At 44.1% G+C, this 27,135-nt stretch overlaps 1 protein-coding gene across 1 annotated transcript; it reads right to left on the bottom strand.

Annotated features, from left to right (window-relative positions):
• Nucleotides 1-2,341: 2,341 nt before the first annotated feature.
• FBXO3 (F-box protein 3) lies at nt 2,342-26,854 on the bottom strand. Its single transcript, XM_020963948.2, has 11 exons — nt 26,696-26,854; nt 24,001-24,090; nt 23,029-23,192; nt 14,437-14,551; nt 12,119-12,323; nt 10,403-10,448; nt 7,937-8,021; nt 7,132-7,254; nt 5,440-5,555; nt 4,227-4,417; nt 2,342-3,368 (listed from the first exon to the last, which is right to left on the bottom strand). Exons 1-11 carry the CDS (start codon nt 26,812-26,814, stop codon nt 3,237-3,239), a joined length of 1,386 nt encoding a protein of 461 aa, XP_020819607.1. The 5' UTR covers nt 26,815-26,854; the 3' UTR covers nt 2,342-3,236.
• Between the last annotated feature and the right edge of the window lie 281 nt (nt 26,855-27,135).

Here is a 27,135-nt window from a genome sequence, read left to right on the forward strand (position 1 = left end):
CCCGGCATCAAGCCGCAAACCGACTGGACAGCTGTGTCCTGGCCTCAGCTTAAAGGTTTATGCGGCTCAGCAGAACCCGTCAGGGCCTTTACGGAGAACTGGTCACCTCCACGGACCGAGGCAACAGAGCGGGGGTGGTCAGTGAGAGCCCGGCAGGTCCTTTTCCCGAAGCAAATGAAACACGTGCTTGGCCAGGGGTATTTACAGAATTGCCTGGAGATTAAGTGATTGGCTGTAGATCTCAGGCCATAAGAAGCCAGGTCTTCCTGCCTGTTCTGTATCTATCTGCCAGTCCACCATCTACCTACCTACCTATTTTGTTCTTTCATTGGTGTGGCTATTCCTTCCGCATGAGGCATGCCTTTCCATGCCTTAATTTTCTTTAAACAGGTATTTATATGGGGGCAGCCAGGTGGTGTAGTGGATAGAGCCCAGGAGTCAGGACCTGAATTCAAATGTGATCTCAGACCCCTGACTAGCTGTATGACCCTGGGCAAGTCACTTAACCCCAATTGCCTTGCCAAAAAGAAAAAAGGTCTTTATATGAATCACTGTAGCCAAAAACAATCTAACTGCATTAAGATGTAGAGCTAGATAGCACTTCAAAGGCCATCTAGTAAAATGAGACCCAAATACCAGAATCAGAGATGCTAAGTGCCAGCATCTAGATTCAAACCCAAGTCCTCCAGACCATAAACTTTTGTGCTACTTGTCACTGAGATGTACTGGTCTGTCCTTGAAAAAATCTGTGCAGAGATGGGAAGGGACCTTAGTCATAGATTTAGATCTCGGACACCTAAAGGTCTAGTTCACACCATCAATTTATAGATGGGGAAATTGAGGCACAAGCTATCTCTGGGGTGACCAGCCTTGACCTAACCTGGACACTGCAAGTCTGGTGTTGCTTAATTGGGGCCAGGAAGAGTGGGAGGCAATTACATAGAGGCATGATACATTTGTTTCCTATCAGGATCCTTTGGAGGTCTTCGGAGTAGGACAAGTCCAAAAGTCAGGTCAGGGGACTGTTTGGTGGTACCCAGATTCTAGGATGAGGGGAGGGGGAGACACATGGCAGGCCTGAAGTTGTTCTAAGGCCCTCTCCAGTGTTAATGGCTGGAATCACCCAACTTTGAAGTTCATGCCTTTTGTTGTATGCCCAGAGCTTAGCATTGTGTGTGCCCCACAGTAGGTGCTTAATAAAGGCTAGGGGGCTGACGGGACCAGAACTTCTCAAAGAATCAAGCTGTTTTGGGAGATCCTACTCTCTATCAGTATCATTTCCCAGTGGCCCGTTACACTGCCAGAAATGGCACCTTTAGAGCTTTGGTGAAATAATCTCATAAAATCACTTTCTCAGCCCAAGTGCTCTCTCCCTCTGCTTTAGTGACTCTTGTGTATATCCTATTTTTGCTTCTCCCCCCGACAGGCTGTATCCCCCAATGGAACATAAGCTTCCTGAGGGCAGAGAATGTTTCATTTTTAAAAATGTGGATCCTGAGGGTCTTAATGCTTGTTGAATGATCCTCAAACCTTTCCCCAAAGCTAACCCTAATTCCCAGAAGCGCCACCTCCTCTATAACAGGCCACTGGCAGGCCTTAATTTAAGTGACTTAAAGCTGATCGTGTCCCAAGGAGGTCAGCTGGGCAATTGGCAAAGGACCTCAATGTGACGATGTCTTCAGGTATTTGAAAACCTGAGATATTTCAGGATTAATTTGTTCCTTTTGACCCTCAAGGGCAAAACCAGGACGAACAATGTTGAAGAATTATTAGCCTGCACTAAGTGGAAACTTAGAGCCCAGTCTGTTTATTATAATAAGACAGAAACCAGGTCTTCTAGACGTCAACAGGCTAAATGCCCTTTTGGGAAATGAACTCTACACAGTACATGTCTGAGGTTAACAGGCTCACAGGGTTGAGAAGAGCACATGCAGCCAAAGCCCTCCTATTGCAGAGGAAACCAAAGCACCAGAGAGAAGGAACTGGCCCAAGGTCACACCACTTGGCAGCCAGGCTGGGAAGAGGCTGGATGATTGGGAGCAAAGGTCTGCTGGGAGATGCGGACCAGGCCCCAGATGGAGGTCAAGGGGCCAGGCATTCTGCCACCGTACCCTTCTATGCATCCTAACAAAGGAATTCTGTGTGTGTTTTGGGACACTGCAACACACCCCACAGAATGGCCCCAACCGAAGTAACCCAGAAATGGGGCCTGCTGCACTCCAGCAGCAATGCTGACCAACCTCTGCTTCAAACAAGCAAAGACAATGCTAAGCAGCGTCAATTTACACAAACAGGAAAATGTTTAAATGTGATATTAAACAGATGAGATCAACAACCAGAGTTACTTTTAAATATGTGATTTTAAACACCTGCAAGATTTCATTCCAAATTCAGAGTCTGATAATTACAAAAAACCCATGTTTCAGGAAAACAAATTTAGCTTAACATAAAATTCATGTCACTTATCACAAAGTTAAGACAGTGTATAAAGCAGAAAAAACCAGAAATCGTATTTACAAATGTATATACCATGGGAGTCATTGCCAAGATTACTCCTGTTAGCAATGAACAACACAGCAGATGCTTTAATATATCACATTCTAAAATTACTGCAATGGTAAGGATTTTTTCATCTAAAATTAAAGGATGGATTGTCTTCAAGGGGAGAAAGACCACTTTTAGTTCCCGGTAGCTGAAGTCAACCATGAAGGGTCCCTGGTGTCTGCGGTGGATATACATGGAGAGGGCCCTCTAAAATGGATTCCCGGGCTAAAAAGGCCTAATTGCAAGTGTGTTTCCGCTGTATACAACGTACAATATCAGGAAATGATAACCCAAGAACTGAAGATGGCAGTGGCTCTATAGATCTGCGCTTCTACCCTTTCTACTGCTGCTACATTTGCAATACTTGTATAAAAACAACCCTCCCCGCCACCCCCCACACAGACCCAGCTTCTGTAAATGTTACAAATATGAAATACTTTAAACAAGGCAGTAATACCAGCCCCGCAGCTTGAGAACAAATTTCCCATTTGACAAAAGGAAAAAAAAAAAGAAGCCTTCCTTTCCCCTCCTCTGTCGTACAGAAAACACAAAAAAACCCAAACCAACTCCTAAGATAAATGTCTGGTAGAAACCACAGCTTGGCCCACTGCTGGCTTGCCACTTGGGAGACATATGTGACTGAACAGCCAGTTAGTTATTTACACTCTTCAGAAACACCTCGGCGCCGGGGCTCAGGTGTGCCGAGGACAGTGGCTTGGGGCTGGGGAGTAGTTGACGAGTCTGGGCCCATCGTAGTCATCAGAATCTGTGGAATCTTCATCTTCGTCTTCCTCGATCACAGAACATTCATCATGGCCAGTTTCCTTGGGATAGAATCACACGTTGAGTAGATAACCCTTCATTTCTCAGCCTTTACATCTCACAGCAGACTTAAAGGAAGCTCCAACACCACCACATTTTTGACAACACCGAGTAAGTGATGGTCCTGTTATTCCAGACACCACAAGATTAGCAGCACTGAGTCATCACAGGTTGAATGGTCACGGACTTGGTCATCACCTGGCATGTATGTGAGAGCACTGAAAGCGAAGTCCCTAACCATTTTGGACAAATACAGGTTTTCAAATGGCAGCACAAGGAGCTGGACAATGGAGGGGGCCACTCTTCCTAGCTGGAATTTGTAACTTATGAAGGTAAGAGGGACAAGTCACATCACACCTTTAAAAGGAGGGTGTTGGATTAATGGCCCTTCTAGTCCTAAAATATTATCCTGTGATTTAAAGGGTATGGGAAACGAAACAAAACCAAAAAACCTTTAGACAGGGCGACCTCTAGTGGTAGCTTTTATAAACGGCACTTGGGCCTAGCTCAGAAAATCCCTTAATAAAGACGGTTTCCCTATCTCCTCCAACTACTCTTGGACACATCTCTCAAACTCTCCTGAGGATGAGACGGAAGGCTTGTTGGGTCAGCAGCTGCTGCTTTTCCCACAGAAGGGTGGATGTGAGTCTCTGAATAAGAGTGCACTCAAATGAGCATGCCTGAGAAGCAGGCAGGGCAGCTAGGCCACTCATTTTACAGCTGAGGAAACCAGAGCTCAGATGCTAACCTGTCCAACGGCTGTTTATCAAAATGAGATTTTTTTTTAACTTGAAGGAAGTTAGCTTAGTGGCTTTGAGTCCCGAGAAAAACTAACCTTCTTCCAACACTCGCTTGCTTACCCTTGGGGTTGTGGAGACCTTGAAGGTGGGACACACCATATGGAATCTGGGAATGGCCACGTTGAATATCCTGTCCTTGTAGTAAAGGAGATGAAAGGTATAATGCCCTTCCATATATCCTGATGTGGTGGAGAAGGTAGTACAGCTGGTGTACTCATACACCCGGCCGGGGCTGAGGATGGGAAACTCTCCTGCGGGAGAAACACAGGACACATCAACACATGTCCTTTGGGACAGGAGGCCAGGGACCAGATCTGTGATTTCATGGGTTTATATAGGGGATTCCAAGTGAGGAAACTCCTTGAACTCCCCTCAACCAAAGCAGGTTGGCACCTGCCCTGTGACTGCCTTGAGGCCTGAGACCTAAGTGTCAGAGGCCAAGAACTAGACCCCAGGTTGTCTTGCTGGCTCCTAGGCCAGCTCCCTGTTCACCATACCAAGCTGCTGCCATGAAAAAGATGAAAAGAATTTTTGAAGTCACTAGAACTTTACACTTTACTGTCTAGAAGACAGTATAGTAGAGAAAATTTGAGAATTTAAGTTCTAAAAAGAATTTTTGGCACCAAGACAGGAAAGTTTAAGTCAAAGTCTGATGCCATTGGCTCTGACAACAGAGGCCTAGGGCACCAAAGTTAAAGTTAGGCATGACAAATTCTCCTCAAAGCTCTACAGGCATGAACTATCCTCCAAGTCTAAGGAAAAATCAGCACACAGAGAACATAACTATTCTAGACCTGGAAATTAATTGGGACAGCCTCAGCTTTAACTTAATTTGCTCAACAGACCGATTATATAATCCACACATGGTTTTACCTGCCAATTAAGAAACCCTGCCATAAACAGGTTCCAGTACAAAATCCTGATCACTGACAACCAAACCCATCCCGCAAAAGGAACCAATGGTGAGAAGGGCTGGGGACAAATAACCCATCTGGCCATTAGGTTTGCCACTTCCCCACCTCACTCAGAGCAGCCGGCCCCGGCCCCAGTGACTCTGCAGGGCATGGCCCAGATAGGAATGAAGGGAACAGCTAACCCACAAACTAAGGAATTCATCCCTAACCAACAGTCCAAGAGACAGGATGAGGAAACTCATCTATAATGCTTCTGAAGAGAACAATAGACAAGATGGCTAATTACTGTCCATTTTCTCACGAAGTCTACACGGCTGGCCACCAGCAAAGGCACCTGACTCTCCGGTTCCAATACGCACCCACCACTCCAGGTCCCTGAACCTCTTCGATTTCACCTTTGGCATTGGTGATTCTCCAATATCTGCTGTCTAACTGACAAGTCTTCTCAGGAAGAGCATCTTTAGACATCTCAATCCTAGAAAGTGAGAAAGATAAGCACTTAATTTTTATTTAAAAGCAGTCACGGGGACCATCGCAGGTCGTCCTGACCTGTGTCTTTCACTGGACTCCAGTGACTCCAGAGGAGAGAGTGAAGCTATGCACAGCTCTGCCTCACTTACATCCAATTCGTTTGCAAGTCAAAAATATCGACCTCCTGATGTCATTGGTCCTCTTCGAGAATGAAAAGCAAAAAACAACAAGAGGAATTATATCCAGACTTGCAATATTTGAGGAACTTGTGGTATTTTTAAAGACCTCCGAGTCAAAACCCAACTCATCTGCTTGGGTTACCTGTGATGTGATGAATGGAATCTTTTGAAAGCCTGTATGGAGGATGCTTCAGAGCAACCACATATATAATACTGAAACTCTAAAGACGGTCAGCAAGGACAGGTGTGATGTGTCCACTAGAAAAAAGCATTTCAAATACTCAAGAGCCAGGAAGGGTTGTGTTGGCCACCGTGGGGCACATTCATAGTGAGTTCACCGGCATCCGTGGGCGGCAAGTGCACCAAACTCAAAGGTTAGAACACTTCCTAGTTGGTTTTGACTTACCTGTTATTCTCCACAGCAATGGAGTTGCTAAGACACTGAGAAGTTAACGTGCCTAGGGTTATGAAGCCAGGACATCAGAGGTGGGCTTCCTCATTCCGATACCCAACACTGACCCTTGGCCATTCATTTAATTACAACAATTCAGACAAACGTGGCAGCATATAGGAGAGAGAAGGTGGGAAGACCTGGGCCTGTGGCTTACTTACCTTCGTTCATGCTGGCTGTGTGACTCCAGTAAAGTCACTCAGCCTCTCAGGACCCCAGGAAATTCTAAGAAGTTCAGTTAGAACAAAGATGAATTGAAAGAACAAGGGCCTCACCTGGAACTGGTGCCCTTCTCCCCCTCCCTCTGAAAAATGGTTACAGCTGTCACCAAAAGTTATCTGATAAAGCAGTACCCAAATCTGAGATGGAAGCTTTAACGGGCAATCCGAGACAGAGGTAAAGTCCTTTGTGGACACCTCAGAGCAAATTTGTTCAGGTACTTGCTTGACCTTAGATAAGAAAATTAATTTATTTAATAAAAGCATATATTAAATGTCTACTATGTAAAATGCATTATTAGTCACAGGGGATTAAGGCAGAAAGAAATCAAGCTTGGTCCCCATCTCCTAAGGAGCACACTCAATTGTATATATGATGGGTATGTATGTACAAAGATCTATTTTGTACAATATATTTAGACGTCTTACCAATATCAAATACAGAGGAAAAAGTACATCCTGAGAATATACATTTAGCAAATTTGAGAAGATTCGTGGACTGATCATGTGATTTTAAAATATTTAAGAATTAAAAGCCCAAAAATAAGCACAAAAGATAAAAAATCTTAATAAATTGGAAAACACTATCTAATACAGATTAGAAGATATATGCCTGAGAATGTGAGATACTATGAAAACCACCTCCAGAAAATGCCCATTAAAATGTTTCGTCATACAACATTTGAAAACAGTGAAAAATATGGTGAAACCACCGCAATTACTAATGCCCACCTGATTCGGTAAGTGAAGAAATAGTGAGGCGGATGGACAGAACTAAGTTCTGGGAGAAACGATGTGGACACGGACACCGTGATGTCTCCTGTTGTCGCCACGCATCCCTTATCGTGAACGTACCTACATAGCCAAGAAAGAGAACTGTCTCTTTTGAATAACTGATTTCAGTTCTCTAAGGTTAAAAAAAAAACAAGAAAAACTAGCATGTGGGAGGAAACATTCAGTGCTAAGCCTCAATTGCATTATAAAAATTAAAAATTAATTTTCTAACAGGGAGGTTTTTCTCCCCCCTGTGTTATCACATGGAACTCAGCAGTCAGACTTCATTTCCAAACAGGTGCTTGTCCATTTAATCTGTCTGACAGATCTGAGATTCACAGCAGTTTGTATTTTACTAACATTTATAAAAGACAGTATAGTTAATGTGATTCTAGAACTTAGAAATAGTCTGGGATAAACAGAAGAAAAATTACAAAAATTATATGGGCCATTTTATATATCTATACATACATGTCCCCATTCCCTCCTCCCCCCAAACTATACTGAATAATAACACTTTGATTTTCACAATATTCAAGTGAGGTCAGTTACAGATACGCCCTTCATTTTAGTAATTCTTTAAAAAGTCTATAAAGGTACCAGTTGCTATTTATGATCAATAAATAGACAAATGTCCCTTTGCTGAGTAAAAACCAGAGTTACAATTCCTATTTCCTATGGTCCCAACGTGTCGCTTCAGTGAATTTCTATCAATGAGGGATACATCTTAGGGAAACAAAGAAGTCTTCGAATAGGAAGATACCTGAAAATCTGGTCTCTGATGATAGGATAGCCCCCTGTTACAACATTGTGCACGTAAGAGGTAAACCATTCAGAATAAGAAGCACCTAAGCCAAAAGAAATAGGAAAAAACAGAGGTTTTACAAAACCAGCTAAGTCCGTCCACAGATCAGTTCAACTAAATTCATCACTTAGACCTTATCTAGAAGATACAGTAGCAAAGCCTCATCTGGGTAGATTGGAATAATGCTGGCTCAGGAGTCATTGGACCGAGCTGGGTGTCCTTGGGTGAGTCCCCGCCCCTTCTGGGCCTCATTCTTCAGCTGCAAAGAGGCTACTGGACCACAAGACATCCAAGTTTCCTTGTAGATCTAAGTGCCATTGATTGCACTTCTTCTTGAGGAGTATTTCACCCTAGGATTCAATCATTATTCCTTTGGGAAGTTGCTCCTCACTAAAATATCTTGGGAGTGGCACCAACAGAACTCATGGGGAGGGGAGGAGGCAGAGAAGAATTGGTCTTGAAAGTGTGTCATAATTCAAGTGAAAAGCACTTTATCCTTCTAGTTGGTGAGATAAAATGAAAGACAAGAGTGGGGTGGCAGCAGGAAAGCTGCTTCTTACAGCCTTGCACATGGGGCCCTCCCATTTATTCGGTACATACTTGTGTACACTGACTTGCTGGGATCCTTCTTTGCACTATTATTCCCAGCATCGGGCATAGCAACTGGCCCAGAGGAGGCACTTTGTCAATGCTAACCCAGGCAAGGACAGCAGCACCAAGGTCTTGGCATTGTTTTCATATAGTGCACAGAAAGTCTGGGAGAATTCAAGGAAGTCCAGCCCTGGGTACCAGGGCTGTGGCAAATAGACTTGGAGATTTGCTTGGGAGCTCCCATACTGCTCCACTCAAAACTATATGGGGCTTCTCCAAAACTGGAAACACACAAGCAGCATTTCTTGTGAAAGCCTGGGGTTTTCTAATACAGTGTAATTGTTTTCCTCTGTAATCTTACGTTGCACAGGACATGCCTAACTCGCTTTATGAGAGATGAAACCCCCAGAGTCTATGTAAATTAAATGTTGTCCAATGAAGTACTTGACAGGTACTAAGGAAGCTTACCATTTTTAAAAATACTTTTTATTTTTAACATTCTTTTTAAAAAATTAGAATTCCAAATTCTCTCCTTCCCTTTCACCCCTTCCCCTGTCCACTGCGAAGGCAAGCAATATATCATTTATACATATGCTATCAGCGGAAGTTTACTACCTAAAGAAACCTGTGCCAATTCCGTTGCTGACACCATTCCCTTAATTTCTTCATTTGGATTCTCAGAACACCCATATCTGTCAGGACCTGTCCAAGTGCTTCCCCTCAGGCTGCCCCAGCCCAGGCTAGCTTTGCCCCCTTCTCTGGCCATGGAAGCTTCTCCCACTGACCCCTTTGCTATGCTATCCTAAGGACAGCTGCAGCAATATTTCTCAGGCAACAACAGTAGCACCCTAAGCCAAAGGTCTGCTTATAGCACAGGGTACCTGCACTGAGTCAGTCTTTCACTTCCATGATGACACGGCACCCAGGGAGACAAACCACATACCTGCTTGGAAAGTCAGTAGCCTTCTCAGAGCAGCAAAGGCCACATGCTCAAAAAGAACATGGCTCCCACTTCCTAGGGGATGCATAATCTAGGACCCAATGCTCTTCTTGAGCAAGGCAAGAGGCAAACAGATGGGAGGGGGGACACGGACCCACCCTATACTGTGTAGTGTTGGAAAACATGAAAGCATGCAATTTCCTGTTCTCCAAACATTTACTATGCATCTGCTATGTGCCAGGCACTGTGCTAAGTGCTAGGGATGCAAATAAAGGCAAAAGACAGCCTTTGACCTCAAAAAGCTTGCACTCCAACCTCATATCAGTACAAACAACTGAAGATGCAATATCCTTTTACTTTTAACTCATAAGAATGCACATTTTAAAAGGCAGCCTAGAGAATTAAGAGACTCCTCTTCTCTTGACATAAACAAGAAGAGAACAATAGACAATCAGAGAAGTGAACTCCACTTATTATATATCCCCTCCTTTCAGGGCCCAAGTAGTCTGGGCACACAGTGGTGTTTGCCACTCTGGTGATGGACACATACAACTGAAAGGCTCTGCAACAGCTGCTGTTACAGAAGTCCAGAAAGATATGCAAGAAACCCAACCTTAATGTGGCAAACAAAAAAATACCACAGGGCATAAGTCTATCAATATTGCCTGTCATTGAGGCATGCTCCATTTCAGATTCCCATCAGCAGGTGCAGCTCCAAAAGCCAAGCTAGTTACTCTCCTGAAGCCAGCCTAGACATAGAGCTCTGTACTATCAATCTAACAACATTGCATTAGGAGCTAAGCACGAATAGCTCTTTACTAACTTCTTTTTGGGGGTGGAGTAAGGAGCTGACAAATCACACACACACACACACACACACACATCTTTCCTACCTGTAATAAACATATCAATTGCTGATGGATTCCGAGCCATCTGGTCCTAGATTAGAAAAGGTACATTGTTATTGAGGAAATCAAATTTAACTTTATCTCTATATTCTTCCCTGGAACCAAGTGCTACTTAACCCTCCCCAAATTTCCTGCCCTCTACCAAAAAAGCAACAACAACAACAAAAACACAAAACACAAAACAAAAAAAAACCTCATTCAAAAGCTAGCAAGCCGGAGACATGGCTTTCATTGCCCGAATGTTAGAACGTTCTGTGCTCACAAGCTCTACCTTGCAACAAGGACCCCATTGCGTTGGATATAGAGTTATGTACTTTTTTGGTTTTTAAATAAAAACAGCTAAGTAGGAAGCTAAAAAGAAGAGAAAGGGCCCTGGACTGAAGACCAAGAGACCTTCCCAGCTATGCCACTAATTCCATGTGACCTTAAGCAAAGCACTTCTCTTTGGGCCCCAATTTCTAACTGTCTAAAGAGATGTCTAGCTTTCTTATTTCAAAGGGGTGCTGTGAGGACAAAAGAGGTAAGAGATGAGGAAAACAATGAAAAGCCATATAAAAGCCATCTAAACAAAAGCTCACCATCATAGAGCATCTTAAGGTTTTACAAAGATGTACTTTATCATGGCTCTTTTAAACATCCTCAAAGTTTTTATGGAGGCACATGTTCCAGAAAGCCAGGATATACATTTTCTCTTTTTTTGATAGTCCCTGGTGAAGAATTCATGGTAAGAAAACCCTTTCTTAGGGGGAGCTAGGTGGCACAGTGGATAGTGCACCAGGCCTGGAGTTAGGAGGATCCGAGTTCAAATCCACCCTCAGACACATAACACTCACTAGCTGTGTGACCGAGGAAAGAAAGATCGAAAGGAAGAAAGAAAGAAAGAAAGATCGAAAGAAAGAAGAAAGAAAGAAAGAAAGAAAGAAAGAAAGAAAGAAAGAAAGAAAGAAAGAAGAAGAAAAGAAAGAAAGAAAGAAAGCAAGCAAGCAAACCCTTTCCTCCAATATTGGAATATGGGCTCAGCAAAATCTAATCTGCATTGCCTGGGGCAGGGAGGGGTAGTTACTGGTTCAGTCCTACAGCCAGACTGGGCCAGGGGCTCCAAGGTCACTCAGAGTGACTAAGCCATACTGCCTCTCATTTTTCATTTCAGTTTGTTATAATAAACATGGTTTTAGAGTTAAAAGCATATTGCAATTATAAGGAAGGATTCTAAGACCTAATGGAAGCATTTGAAGGGAAAAATGGAAATCTACCATGAACTTTTGAGTAATTGATTTTTGCTCTTAATGTTTCACATTTGTAATTCAAAGTATGGGAAAATGTTTTTGTTTCAAGGGATTTGCATTGTCACCCCTAGGGAGTGGTATAGACACAAAACAAAGACAAAAACACAATCTCCTGAAATACTAAACTTTAAAACAACTGTTACCTACTGAAAAAAAAAGTTAACAGCTGTGTCTTTAAGACAGTCAATGAAACACCTAAAATTATTTCAACAGAAAAATTTCTACAGATTCTTCAAGATATAAGAGATCTTACTAAAATTCTTCAGTTTCCCTCCTTGTGGTCTTAAAGCTTTCCTCAAGCCTCCCTTTGGCACCCAGCACAAACTAGGCTCTGCCTTGGAATGGCCCCAGACTGAGCCCGACTCCAAGCCTTCCACCTAGCATCTCCACTTCAGACATGTGAAGAGCTACTTACCGGACACTGATAGAATATCTCATACTTGTTGCGGCCTTCTACGCTTTCCAACGCCATATACTGACTCAGCCCAGTGTGTATGCAAAAAGTGAGAGGAAGACACTGCTTCAGGCCCTGCCTCTGCTGGAACCCGCCGGCAGCCGTGTCTATGTCCAGCAAATCCTCAGAGCGGTAGTGATTGGAGAGGGCCATGCTTCCCATCAACCTTCAGGGTCAAAGAGGAAAATACAGCAGCTCTACCAGAGACCAGGGACATCCCCTCAGGGTCCCTTAGGTGGATGAGTAACATCTCCAAGTAGACTCAGGTTAGTTTCAACCCAACCTGTGGCACAATGCTAGATGAAGAATGATGCTGCAATGTCTATTAATCCAAAGGATCCATAAGCAGAGTTTGAATACTCAAAGTCTGAATTACATGAAATAAGTGTTTAATCCCATAAAGTACGTACTGTATGGAATCTAGTTTGACCTGCAATATTAAGTCAATGGTGATCCACGTCTACTGTCTTCAAAGGGCTTGAGAGTCTACCTGAAATCTTTAAGTAGGATCATAGGAGATGGAAGGCCCAGAGAATGCTCCTGCACTGGCCTCCATGTCCTGTTTCCTGGATGACCTATGGAAACTATTCTAGCTCAAAACGGTCTATTCAACTTGGCCTCTGAAATCTGGGGGTGGGTCAGGCGAGGCCGCATATGGCCTGCTGGTCCTGCACAGGCAGGAGGTAGTTCCTGACCCATTGTTCAATTGCCTTGGTACTTCCCCCAAAAAAAGAGCTTCTGCTGTCTCTCTCTAGAGGTTTGACCATACAGAGATCAGCAAATTGGACAATTTGTTAAACACACAGAGAGAGGGCAGGAACTGAGTCAGGGAGACCCAGGTTCTACTGAATTCTTCAAGACTAAGCTGCAATTCACCCAGACTTTCCCCAGATTTACCCATGTCGATATAAACTCAAAAACCTAGTTTCATGCTCTATAAATGAAAGATTTCAACGTTAAAAAAAGACCAAGCTGTAGAGTAAGCTGTTGGGAACTGAAATCACAAGTTAGAGCATGGTTTCCACTTCCATATTAAATATTCTGCCTTTATTAAAATATTAATTTAATCAACATTTCTTAAACATTCCTTAACTGAGAAGTAAGAGGCATTACAAGATTAAAATAAACCGAGGCCCTTGAATTTTACGTCTTCCAGTTTATGTACACCCAATCGAACTCAGCCCAGTTTCTCTCAAACCTGACATGGGGTCATAATTCAAAACAAAAACAAAAAACACAAGGTCCCAGCTCACATAGGAGTTCTTTTAGAACTCAACTCATGAATTTCCTAATCTGCTAAACCATGGCCATGAACAATTGGCTGAGATACACACGCCGATGTCTGTCTTCCCTTGCAAAGACCTTCCATGGTCTGGAGTTTATAGGTCACCCGTTAACCCAAATTGCAGATTCCTTAACCCTTCATCTTTAGTGAACTGAGTGAGGGAAAGCTGGTGGGAGGTTCTCCAGGAGGTCCAAGAGCTACCCTGTAGCTCCTTCTGTTGCCTCTGCAGTTCTCAGGTGTTTCCTGGGCTAGCTGTGGGAAGGCAAAGCTGAGCTGGAAGCAGGAGGTGACTGGGGACTCCCCTGTTCAATTCAATCCAAACCAGCATTGGATTAGCCCTACTATGTTTACTTTATCAGGCTGGGGAATAAGGTTAGGGACTGACCCATGGTTCTGATAAAACAAACAAACAAACAAACAAACAAGTGTTGGCTGAAGAACTGCTCGGAGACTGCTAATCTTAAACACATGCCTGGGGCACCGACCAGGGCACACTCCAGAGATGGTCAGGGGACAGCTCCCTGCCCATTGGCTCCATGCTGCTTCTCTAGCAGGGATGGACACAAAAAGAGGCTCACTGAGGTTCTAGTCTACTAGGAAAATAGGTCTTTATAAATACAGGCTTCTAAGGTTCACATACATTCTCCTTCACTGATATGATAGTTAAGAGATGGCCAAAGCTGCATTTACAGCTGAGGACAAATGAATGACATGCCTCACACCCCTCCTCTTCCAGGCAAACCCTAAACATTGGACTCGTGTGACTGATGTTCCTGAGGACTGGACCTTTCCATGGAGTCTTAGGCCCACAAAGGCATCCAGAAGGAGTGGGAAGGGCAGAATTAATTGCTGGAAGCCTATAAGATACAAGGAAGTGGGGAATGTAAACGCATTTGCAGGGAGTTTCACTTGTGAACATTTTGGTTTCAGCATCTTTCAAAGAAAGGATAAGAGGGATAATAAGAAAAAGGTTCAGGTTGAGAGAGAATCTTACCCAGGAACCACCAGCTTCTGCCCATTGTGGATCCGAAAAGAGCATCGATAGTCATTGGGAAGCTTGCACCCTATCTGTGCTTCCACAGCATCCAGCTCACGCTCCTCCACACTGTCTGCAAAGATAAGAAAGGAGGGACTTCAGAAAACCAACCCAGTGCCAGAAAGCCAGAGGAAAAGCACAAACGACTCCCTAGGTGATCCTGGCCTGTCACTGCAACAGAGACAAAACTTATGAAGAAATAATACAGATTTACAATGCAATTCAGGCTCTACCTCGATGACAAAGGGCCCGTTCAAGTCATCTTCCCTCTTAATTGCCATTTCTGTAATTGGGAAGCCTTTCCTGCTAAGCTCCACCTTCTTCAGCCTTCTCTCCCAACTTCCTGGTATTCTCTATTTATTCTATATATATTTGTGTACATGCAGCCTCCCCTGTTAATAAAATGTAGGCTCTGTGAGTGCAAGGACTTCATTTTTGTCTTTGTATTCCAGGTGTCTAGTAAGCACAATGCCTGGCACACAGTGGGTGCTTAATAAATGTTTGCCGATTGATCTCACTGATATTAAATAAAATCATGTAAATGTGGACACAGACAAAACAAAAATTTGTGGCTGGATCTGTTTTCTCCTAAGTATCATTCTCCTCTAACTAATATGCACATAAGTCATCTGATCTTCAATTGGTGGTCTGAGAGAAAGGAAGGGAAGGGAGGAAGCATTTCTGAAGCACTTGCCAGGCACTCGGCACTGTGCTAAGCACTTTAGACATCCTTTCATTCCCTGGGGCACTAAGAAGTTAAGAGACTTGCCACCAGGGTCCCACAATCAGCCTAATGGGACTCAACCCAGGTATTCTGAGCCCCAGCCTTCTACCATTACGCTGCTCAGAGTGTCCAATGACCTAAGTCCAATCCTTTCTAAACCCCATCTTAAGAAACAATTATTTTAAAATTACATTACAAACTGTGGAAGATAATTTTCCAATATTCAATATACTCTTCCAAAGTAAGCTTTCTTATTAAGAACTAAATACTGCTCAGAAACTTTCTAAATGGATGTAATCCAACAGCCTTCATTAACACTTCTCAGTGTGATACAAAGAGGCCAAGGGTGTCAAATCTACGTCCATGTCTTGCATAGGAAGTCAATGAGGACACTGTCAGCTTCAGCAGTGGCAAGCGTCCTCTCATATGGAACAACATGAGTAACTCAAAGCCCCAAGAGATGAACAAGGAAGAAGGTGGAGGTTTATCTAGAAACTCTGAATATCACCGTCTCCCCCTTCCCCATTCCCAACTCAGTAACACAGCTTGGATTGAGCTTTATTCCCCAAACAGCCAGGCTGAATAGCTGGGTGGAATAGGAAGCCAGAAAAGAGAAAAAAATTAAATAAAAAAAACACCCCACCACAAAAGCAACCTAAAATTATTCTCATAAAACAAGAGATTGGACGGACAAGGAGAAAACATAGCATTGGCAGACAGGCCCTGGGGGTGGGGGAAGAGAACTAATAATAAGCTAACATTTATATAGCTCTTACTATATACTATAACATTTATACTAGCTCTTACTAGCCAGGCACTGTGCTAAGCCCTTTACAATTATCATTTGATCTTCCTAACATTAGGAAGTGGGTATTAGCCCCATTTTACATGCGAGGAAATGGAGGCAGGGGTGAAGTGACTTGTTCAAGGTGCCACAGCTAGATCCATGGGTGGATCAGGTCTTCCTGACTGCAGGCTGGGTGCTCTACTCACTGTACCACCTAACAAGTTAAATGTAAGGTTTGAAAATTATTCTGTCTCAACTACAGACCTAATTTCTGTTGCTCTTTGTATGTCAACATTATAAAACTCTTAGTTTCAAAATACAAAAAAATTGTGACCAGCCCATTTGCTTTTATTAACCAGTGGTAGACAGCTGGCGGGAAGATCACCCACTGGGCATTCTCAAAGGCCCCGTTTCTTCTTACCACTGGTGAGGGCAGAACCCCTCAGCTGTTGGCATCTTTTTCTCCAGTGGAAGAACCTTTTAAAACTTAAAAGAAGGAAGACTGAAAAAACACATCTTTGGTTTTTTGGTCTGGATCAGTGAGTCAGTGTAGAGAATTTTACATATTCCCTCTATAGCCATGGTTTTCCCCATTAGAATGGAGCTACCAAAGGGCTGGGACCCTCTGGGCTTCTGGATTTGTGTTCTAGAGACAAGTCTTCCATACCCCCCTACTTTAAAACAAATACTCCTAAAGAGGGGAGGAGATCAAGTGAGAGCTGAACCTCTACAGTGGAAATGCCTTAAGTTTGTCTTTCAATTTTGGTGTCTTGGATCACTCATCCAAGGAGGTCTTCCTTCTATTACCAGCCCTCAGCACCTTCTCATCTGGTCCATGCCCATAAATCCTCTTATGTGCTTGCCCAGGCTCACACAAATATGACCCAGGTCTTCCTAACCCCAGCATTGGTCCTCTAACCATTAATCAATCAATAAACATTGATTAAGCACCTGTCCTAAGCACTGGTAGAGATGGTTCAAAGGTGAAATCAACAGGCCTTGGCAACAGCTTGGATATGGTGGGTGTGGAGTCCCGGATGACTCCAAAGTTGTGAGCCTGAGGGGCTGGGAGCACAATGGTGCTCTCTACAGCAATGGGGAAGGTAAGAGTTGGGGAGGATTTAAGGGGAAAGAGAATGAATTCTGTTTTGAACATGGTGAGTTCAAGATGTCTACTGGACATCCAGTTGAAGAAAGGCAGCTGGAGATGTGGGATTGGAGGTCAGCAGAGAGGTTGGGGCAGCCTAGGTAGATCTGAGTCATCAGCCTAAAGCTGGCAATATATAGAGGGAGAAGAGGGCTCCAGACAACCCGGGAGACACCTCCATTTACAGGGAGTGATCTGGAGGAGAATCCCGCAAAGGACAGCATGCTGTCTATGAAAATAGGTCCACATATCTTTACATATAACTCTTGTTCTGAATAAAACATAAGCAATCATTTTCTACTTAGTAATAATCTTTAAACATAACACATCAGCTTTTAAAATTCTTCCTAATAACATTTCTCCCTTTAGATGCCAGTATTTTGGGAGAATTCACTCAATAATGGAGTTTCCTTTATAAACTCACTGTGCTTGTCAATACTTTGAGATTTTGTTAGAACTCCATATGGAAGCATGCAGCAGTGTGTAATAAAAATTAAGAATTAATATTAGAGACGGGCCTAAAGTCCTTGAATGAAGAAAAGTATTGTACTGGTGTCCCAGAGTGGGAATGTGTTTTTGTTCCCCTAAGGAAGGGAGGGGTCCCTTTTGTTTACCAAAGTCTAGACTGAAAGAAGGGTTAGTTTCACGGAGGAAATCAACTACTCCCAAGTCTAAGTCTTTGTTTAGCTATGCTAAAATCCCAACTAAGTACAACTCACAAGCTTTCTTCAAAGAGCCCAACCAGGACTTTCCTCCAGTTTCACAAACGGGCCCAGGGAAGGCACCTGGGCAAAAGAGAGGGTCTCTATTTAGCAGAAGGAGCCTCTCAGCAATCAGAGAGATGTAGTATATTTAATTATAATAGCTACCGTTTATAGAGTGCCTCCACGTGATTAATTACAAATAGCATCCAACTGATCCTCACAACAATCCTGGGAGGAAGGGGCTACTATCCCCAGGTCACACAGCTAATAAGTGTCAGAGAATGGATTTGAATTTCCTACTCAGCATCAGGATGAGAAGCAGACCCCAAATAGAGATGTGTTTCTATTGGGTATAGGATCGAGTAGTCAAACACTTTTGGTTTACAGTCTCACACTTCCTTTCTTTACTCAATATTACTTACACGTAATGGGGTGGTTCCCTTCCTCCCCCTCCCAAAAAAAAGTAACTACCTTGGACTGGTCATTTCCCCATTTTGGACCCTGGTTTCCTCATCTCATTGGCCTAGATGGCTAAAAATCCATCCTCATATATCATACCTTGTTAAATGACTGATTTTTGATCAATGAAGAAGCTAATTCCTCAGTCAGAAGATCCACAGTTAAGACTGTTTCCTTTTGGGGGGGGGGGAGGGAGGCTGAATAACAAAGGCAAATCTTCAATGATTTGTCCATGGTCATGTGACTAGAACTAGTGAAGCTGGATGCTAGGCCTGGAGTCAGACCCAAGTTCAAATTCTGCCTCAGAACCCTGTGTGACATCGGCCAAGTCACTTAACCTCTGCCTCAGTTTCTTCATTTGTAAAATGGGGACGATAGCCTGTACCTCCCAGGATTGTTTCAAGGGATCAAATGAGAAAACTGTAAAGTGCTCAGCACAATGCCAGGCATAGGAGGTACTCAGCTAGATGGTGAGCTGAGCCTAGAGTCAGGATGATTCTTCATGAGTTCAAATTGGGCCTCAGACACTTCCTAGCTGTGTGACCCTGGGAAAGTCACTCAACCCTATTTGCCTCAGTTTCCTCATCTGTAAAATGAGCTGGAGAAGGAAACAGCAAACCACTCCAGTATCTTTGCCAAGAAAGCCCCAAACATTATCATCTTTATTATATTATTATTATAACAATTTATATTATTATATCATAGGATTATTATCATAGGATCAAAGATCTAGACCCATACTAGCATTCTCAGGATGGATGATCCCTCCTTGCTCTCATTACTATTATTATTATTATTGCTGAGCGTTGGGGCTGGGACATGAATCCAAGTCTTCCAACATTTGGTGTTCTTTCCACTACAAAAAAATTCTTGAACACTGAGAAATGCTGCCCGGAAGTATAGCGTTCGCAGGCCCTGAGTACCAATTATGTTCTGAATGATTGTCCCTTTGCTCTGTGACCCCACATCCCAAATGATTACTATATAGCTCATTTCTTCTATGGCATTAATAATAATGAGAATCTCCTCTAGAACCTGGCTCTTCTGGTCTACTCCATTTCTTCCTCAGCCTTCTAAGCAATTCATTTTTATGTCCCTGTTCACCCCATCATTTATTATGAAAGAAACCTTTTTTCCCAGCAGCAACCAAATGGCCTGCTTAAACGAGAGGGCACAGTGACAGCAGAGCCTGTGGTCCAGATGAGAAGACAGGGAGCAGAAGCTTAGCTTCAGAAAACTAAAACAAATGTCCAACTTTTCAATGGAAATATTTATGATGTTCTGGAAAACAGAATAATCACCTCACCTAAAACTGCAAAGTTTCAACAACAAGAACTGAAAAACCAAATCAATCTAAAACCCACTTACCTAAAACTTCTGGTGTATAAGGAGCAAAGGCATGTTCATTTTGTATTGATTATCCACCCAAAGTTAAGTTTGGCAGGCAAGGCCTTTTCTCTATTCAGCAGCAAGGAAATACTTTGAAGGCTTTTAAGGAAGCAATTCTGTTTAAAGCTCCCCAGTCAAAATTCTGTTAAAGATTCCCTAGTATCTAAGATGCTTTAGAGTGTTTAAGTATGTAAAAAAAACAAAGAAAGGAGCTTCTACATTAAGGGATGGAAATCTATCAGTCCCTTACCCCACCAGCTTCTTTATCTCACCTCTTAGGCAGAGTGTACATGCCACCCACCCCTTAGGTCAGCACCAGTCACTAGGCCTTGAGAGATTCAGTCACTTCCTAGTGGGGGCAGCATAGGCTCATGATAAAATTTTTCTACCAGCCTAGGCTGTGGGGCTTTACAGGAGGAATTAGAAGTCAAGCAAGTTTTCACATTTGTTGGCTTGGTTTTTTTTTTTAATACTCCCAAGAGGGGAAAGGGGTAGAAGCTGAGCCTCTTTACAGTTTAAATGCCCTAAGTTTTCTTTATATTTTGATGGCTCTGATAACTCCATCCATGGAGAGATGACCAGCCCTCCACACCTTCTCAGCTATTCCATGACCACAGAGAGAGCGGAGACTGGTACAGTGTTCACATGGCATCCTTCACTCTTGCTAATGATTTGATCACATTTGGCTTCATAAGTCCGTATAACTTAAAAAGGTCTTTGTAGTTGTTCAGTGGTTTTAGTCACAGACTCTTTGTGACCCCAACTGAGTTTTCTTGGCAAAGATACTGGAGTGGTTTGCCATTTCTTTCTCCAGCTCATTTTACAGATGAGGAAACTGAGGCAAACAGGGTGAAGTGATCTGGCCAGGGTCACACAGCTTAGTCAGTAGCTGAGGCCAGATTTGAACTCATGAAGACAGAGTCTTAGGGATTCCCAGCCCAGTGCTCTATCCACTGTGCTGCTGGATGCTGCAAAAGGTTCTAGGTGGCTCATTTAAAAAGATGAAAGGATATTTGATGGCCATCTTCTCTTCACCCATGTCAAAATCATTTTTCAAGAGAACCACCAGGTTTGGCCACTAAGCTTTGTGCTCTCATGAGAATAAAATCTTCTCAAGTCACTGGACAATGAGCCACCTGCTCTTCAAGTTGGAAGAATGAGAGTCATTTCAAATGATGTTGTGAAGCATGAAATGACTTTGGACATCATTTGACAAAAGCAAGGTGGCTCACCAGGATGGGGAATCAGGAAGACCTGAATGAGCACTCTCCCCCAGATACTTACCGGCCTCAAGTTCCCTCATCCACAAAAACAGGGGTTGTAGGAAGGGTCAAATGGGGTTTATGGTAGGCACTTTGTATGCCTGGAAGCGCTATAGAATTGCTAGCTCTTAGGGCAGCTAGGTAGTGCAGTGGATAGAGCTCTAGCCTTGGAGTCAGGAGGACCTGGGTTCAAATCTGGCCTCAGACACTTGACACTTACTAGCTGTGTGACCCTGGGCAAGTCATTTAACCCCAATTGCCTCAGCAAAAACAAAAACAAAAAAACCCCAAACAAACAGAATTGCTAGCTCTTATGGAGCTGTACTTACCAAAGTCTTGTTATTATATAAAGGAGGCAGTTTTTGTATTGGAAGGAGTAGAGGAGTCCAAACTCCACTGAACTTGGATTTAGAAGATCTGCTCTACCATTGGGTAGCTGTGTGACCTCAGGCAGATCACAAAAACTTCCCTCATCTGTGTAATGGGATGACATGTTCTGCCTTTTAGGCCATTACTGTCATTATTATTTTAATAAACACTTCCACCATTTTCTAGTCTCCTGGTATAGGATTATTGCTTATTCTATAAAAAAACACAACAACCCCAAACCAGCTTTGCCAGGCCAAGATGCCAAGGTTAGCGTTAGAATGCAGGCTGTGTCCTTTTCATAGAAATATCAGCTTCCTATTTAACTGACTCCAAGTCAAAGCTGAATGTGAAGCATAATATGGGTTTATGGACACTGGGCATTCTTCAGATTAATCTCTGTGGATCCCACAGCTGGACATACATCCCAAACCTAAGAAAGGTTCCACATTCCCCAAAATATTCCTAGCGGCACTTTTGGAAGGGGACAGGAGGGAAGGGATAGCAAGGAGCTGGAAGCAAACCAAGGCCCCCTGTACACCGTAGGACATGAATATAATGGAATATTGTTCAACTATAAGAATCAATGAATAAGGAATTCAGAAACAGAGTGACTTGTGTGGAATGCAGCAGAGTCAAGAAAGCAGAACCAGGACAACAATGAACACGATACAATGGTACAAACAAGATGAATATTGAAAAGCCCCAGGGAAAATCACCTCTCTACAGTCTTGGACAAGGTGGTGGACTATGGGCATGGAATGGTGCATTCCATATGAATGAGGAAAGAATGTGATATAAAAGGACATAAATAAAACTTTTTAAAAGGTTAGCCTCTAACATTAAAAAAGATGAACAGAAACATTTACAACACTTTTCCCCAATTGATAAATGGTCAAAGGATATGAACAGGTAGTTCTCAGATGAAGAAATTAAAACTATCTATGAAAAAAAATCACATAAAAAATGCTCTAAATCACTGTTGACTGAGAAATGCAAATCAAAGCAACTCTGAGATACCCCCTCACACCTATCAGATTGGCCAATATGACAAAATAGGAAAATGATAAATGTTGGATATGATGTGTGAAAATTGTAACACTAATGCATTGTTGGTGGAGTTGTGGACTGATCCAACCATTCTGGAGAGCAATTTGGAACTATGCCCAAAGGGCTATAAAATTGTTCATACCTTTTGACCCAGCAATACCACTTCTAGGGCTATATCCCAGAGAGATCATACAAATGGGAAAAGGACCCACATGTACAAAAATATATATAGCAGCTCTTTTTGTGGTGGCAAAGAATTGGAAATTGAAGGGCTGCCCATCAATTGGGGAATGACTGAACAAGTTGTGGTATATGAATGTAATGGATACTATTGTGCTATAAGAAATGATGAGCAGGCAGACTTCAGAAAAACCAGGAAAGACTTGTATGGACTGATGGTGAGTAAAGTGAGCAGAACCAGGAGAATGTTGTACACAGTAACAACCACATTGTGCTATGACCAATATTGTTAGACTTAACCCTTCTCAGCAATGCAAGGATCTAAGAAATCTCCAAAGGTCTATGTAGAGCCTATATCAGATTGTGAGTCGTCTTGGGGAGAAAGTGAGGAGGGAGGGGGAAAGATTTTAAAACTCAAAAGCTTATGGAAGTGATTACTGAAAACTAAAATAAATTAATTAAAAAAAAAAAATTTACAACACCTTTCAGAGATCCAATCATCCTTGGACACCTCTGTCCCAAGTATCTCTCCAGGTCATCCCAGGCTTTTTTAAGAGTAGCATAATGTTGAATATATCTTCCCAGATCAATATAAGTGTCCTTGAAGAGAGATTTCCAACTTTTGTTCTTCTGCGTTTTTTCTGCCCTAATTAAAAAAGAACAAGCATTTGAGAATCTTATGAAATATCATGAGCACATACTGACAGCTACCTGGATGTTTTATTTAGGCTCATATGGGGTTGCTTTAACTTCTGTAAAGTGTTTTTTTTAATTGGAATGCTATAGACTAAATAATGAATAATATTAAATTCAATAACAGATTAGATAATATGACAGGTTAAAAACAAATTATTCAAAATGCCTTCACATTTTTAGTCACAAGTCAGAGGGGAAAGAATGTGGGAGATAAGATAACATGCAAAACAGTGATATGTTATGACATCAATGATGGGTAAGGCGGCAAAAGAGAAATCATTTGGGTCAAGCTTTGAAATCTATGGTGAATAAATTCTTCACTAAGGAAATTACAAGGGAAGTTAGCCCGAGGATCTTAAACCATCAACACCTACAAATACCTTTATTATGATGAGTGTTTCCTAGGGATAAACTTTCTCAATCTAACTAAATAGAGCAGACACTAGGGTAATCAATCTAAAGTATATTGAGGCTATGTGGTAGAGATTGGCAATCAGAAAAAAGCCTGGGTTCAAATCCTGGCTCAGACACTTCCCAGCTCCCCCTCAGTCTATTTCCTCCCCTGGAGAATATGGGGTATGGCCTTTGGTGGCCTCGTAAAGTCCTTTTTCTAGTTCTATATCTATGATTCTTAGACTGTGGGTAGGCAAAGAATCAGGCAGGGTCAGTAGGATGTCATGTTTGCCTCCTGACCAGCTGCAAAGTGGCTGAGGTTTCCTGGCTACCTTTTTATCATTTTCTCTTCCCCACATACTTACTCTGACAAAAGCCAATATTTCTTGCAGTGTCTTCTCCAGAGAGGATCATGGTTTGATAGCTGGTTTAATCGTCGGCTGACACAGCTACAGCTGCAACATAAATCAGTATTGTGATTAGTTGTGTGAAACTGCCCACAGGAGAACAAAGAGTTAAAAACAAGCTGCATGTGTTAACTAGTAGAATTACCTGTAGAGCAGTGAATGAGCCCTACGTATGAATAAACTGACACCCGCAATGTAATTTAAACCATGACAGGTCTACAAGACATACACCTTTGTGCTTGCCTTTTCGGGAAGAACCTTTCCTCTATTCGTGATGGAGAGGATCTCAATTCTATGTAAAAGAACACAGTTAAGGTCAGGTTTAAGCAAAATATTTTTGTGCAGCTCTCTGCTAGAATTCTCTGCCAGTCCAGGGCCATGAGCAATCTTGGTACATTTATATCCTGGCCTAATTTTACCATAAATTTTTAAAAAATGATGCAGCCAAAAAAACCAATTTGACTATAGTAATTATTCTAACAGTCCAGCTACGTGGCCAAATTCATGACAGTATTCATGGGTTTCCATCTACAAGTTTCATATCAGTGTTGCTTAAACGCACCACAATTTTAATATTCCATATATTCATCATGGATTTCTAACAGACCTCAAAGCTCTCCACAGCTAATTTGGAAGAAGAAGAAAAAAAAGCTCTGGATTAGAAACAGGAATCAGGAAAAGAGGAGCTCTAAAATCCTTCCAGAGTAATACCTAAGCTGAAGAAGGCTGGAGGAAATGAGGTTTGTGGTCCCAGGTAGGAGAAGTGAAATAAAAACAGTACATAACAATATGGGCTTTATTTCATTTTTCTTCTATTTATGTTGCATGTAATATCTTAGGCACTTTGACATGGAAATGACTTTGGCTTTTGACTTTAGGCATCTGGTAGTCCAGTTAATTCAATCTCTCTGGGCCTATCAGAGGTTAAAATTTCCATCAGACAGAGCAGATAAGAAGGCCTAGCCTTCAAGAAGCTTATATTCATAGACATCAAAAAATTCAAGGTAAGAGGACCCTGCGGGTCAGGAGCTGATGGCCAAGAAAGGTATGTAAGGTAGGTACTAGCCTGAAATTTCCCTCTATTCCATCATGACCTCCCCTGGCCCAGCACCAGAGACCAAGTCCAGGAGGACTTTCCCTCCTGGTGGCCTGACCTCTTCCTGATTGTGACTGCCTCTCCCAGAAAAGGGAAAGTCCTAACTAGGCTTCACACCACCTCCTCCTCCTCCAGGAATCCTTTTGTTCTCCTCCACCCTCCTTTGGTTTTAGAAACAGGATTAAATCAAATTTAGCAAGGATCCTGGATGATGAGATGATGAGTAAGGCCCTCCTTAATAACAGTGGCTGGCATTTATGGTTGGGAAAGTAGTTCACATAGGTTGACCCATCTGGTCCTGGATGAAGACCTTGATGCAGTACGATTTCTCTCTCGGGTCAATAGTCAGCACTAAATGCTTACAAAGCACTCACTCAGTGCTTGCCGACTGACCAAACAAACAAAAAAAGCAGTGAAGTAGGCACGGCCAACATCCCCTGTGAAGGGCAGGTAAGTGCACCTAGTATCACCATTTTACAGATGAGGAAAGTAGGCTCATAGGAGGACAAGGGACTTCGGAGTAGCTGGCAGAGTCGCATTGAACCCAGGTCTTTGGAGACCAAATGTAACAGCTCATTTTTAACAGGAGGCTTGAATGAGCTGGTAAATTTCAAGAGGCCTAGGTGGGTTGCGAGCCCTCCTGGGAGCTCTCCAGGGTACACGTCCTACAGGGCGCTATCTGAGACAGCCTCCCAGGACCAAGGTCATGTCTAACTGTGCAAACAGAGATCGGGCTCAAGTCCGGCAGATACAGGAGGACACCGTGGCCCAGAGATGTGGCCAAGGTCAGGGAGGCAGGTTTTCCACCAGGTCCTCTGCGGGGGTGATGGCAAGAGGGCACCGTTGGAGGATCAGGCCGGGCTACTTCCCATGTGGGGGGAGCACGGAGCGGGCCCCTGACCTCTCCAGGGCTGGCCCTGGGGGTCCTGCCTAATGGGGGCTGCTGCTGATGTGGGGGGGGGGAGCTGCTAATGGGAGGGACAGCTGCTAGCACCGAAGGCAATAAGGAGTGAGGAGGGGGAGGGGAGGGGTTTGCTACCGTTCAGAGAGGTTGTCGCGGCGAAAGCCCAGCCCTGGGTGACCACGGGTCACCAAGGCCAAACGATCAATGTCTCGGGAGGGCCCCTGCGCACACTGACCAGCGGCGGGGTCCCTGGCCGGGGGCGGGGGGGCTACGGGAGCTGCGCTCCGATGCCAGCTCTGTGACCTTGAGAGGCCTCGACTGTCGGGGACTCAGCTTCCTCATCTGCAAAATGGGGGCGTCGGGCTGTCTAGCCCCAAAGACACCCGCGTCCCGCCGTGTCTACGCTGCCACGATCGTCGCAGGCCGGAGCCCGGGCCGGAGGGCTCGCAGGCCCTGCCCCCCGCCCCGCCTGGGCCCGCAGCCGGCCCGGGGGCTGCGCCGCGCCCCCCACCCTCGCCCCCAGCCCAGGCCCCGCATCCCGGGGGGACGCGTCTCGGCGCAGGCCTGGGCCGCGTCGGCTCCCGCGGCGGGGGATGGGCAGGCTGCGCCGCGGCCCCCTCCCCCCGGCCGGGCCGCCCCCGGCCCCCCCTCACCTAATGAGGTCCTGGTAGTCCAGGAAGGAGAAGATGAGCAGCAGGGGGTCGGTGGGCAGCAGCTCCAGGCACAGCTCAGGCTCCTCCGCCCCCAGCGCAGCTGCCGCCGCTGCCGCCATCTTGCCAGGCCCCGGCTGCGGACACACGCCCCGCCCCGGCCACGCCCCAAACACGCCCTCACGCCCTGGGGCGGGCGGGGGAAGGGCTCCAAAGGGGCCGGGAGCCCGAGCTCCGAGTTGGGGCGCTTCCGAAGGCGTCTCCTGGCGAGGAAGCTGTACATCGTGGGGGGCAGGGGCCGCGAGGGGCGAAGGACGGGGGCCCCTGGACTGAGTAGGGGGAGGAGGAGTGGGGAGCAGGAGTCAGACGGGGCGGACCCGGGCTGACCACAGCGAGGCGGAGGGACGGGAGCAGGAGCCAGATGGGGCGGACCCGGGCTGACC

The sequence above is a fragment of the Phascolarctos cinereus genome, unplaced genomic scaffold (assembly GCF_003287225.1).
Source record: "Phascolarctos cinereus isolate Bilbo 61053 unplaced genomic scaffold, phaCin_HiC Scaffold_9;HRSCAF=440, whole genome shotgun sequence".
NCBI lineage: Eukaryota > Metazoa > Chordata > Mammalia > Diprotodontia > Phascolarctidae > Phascolarctos > Phascolarctos cinereus.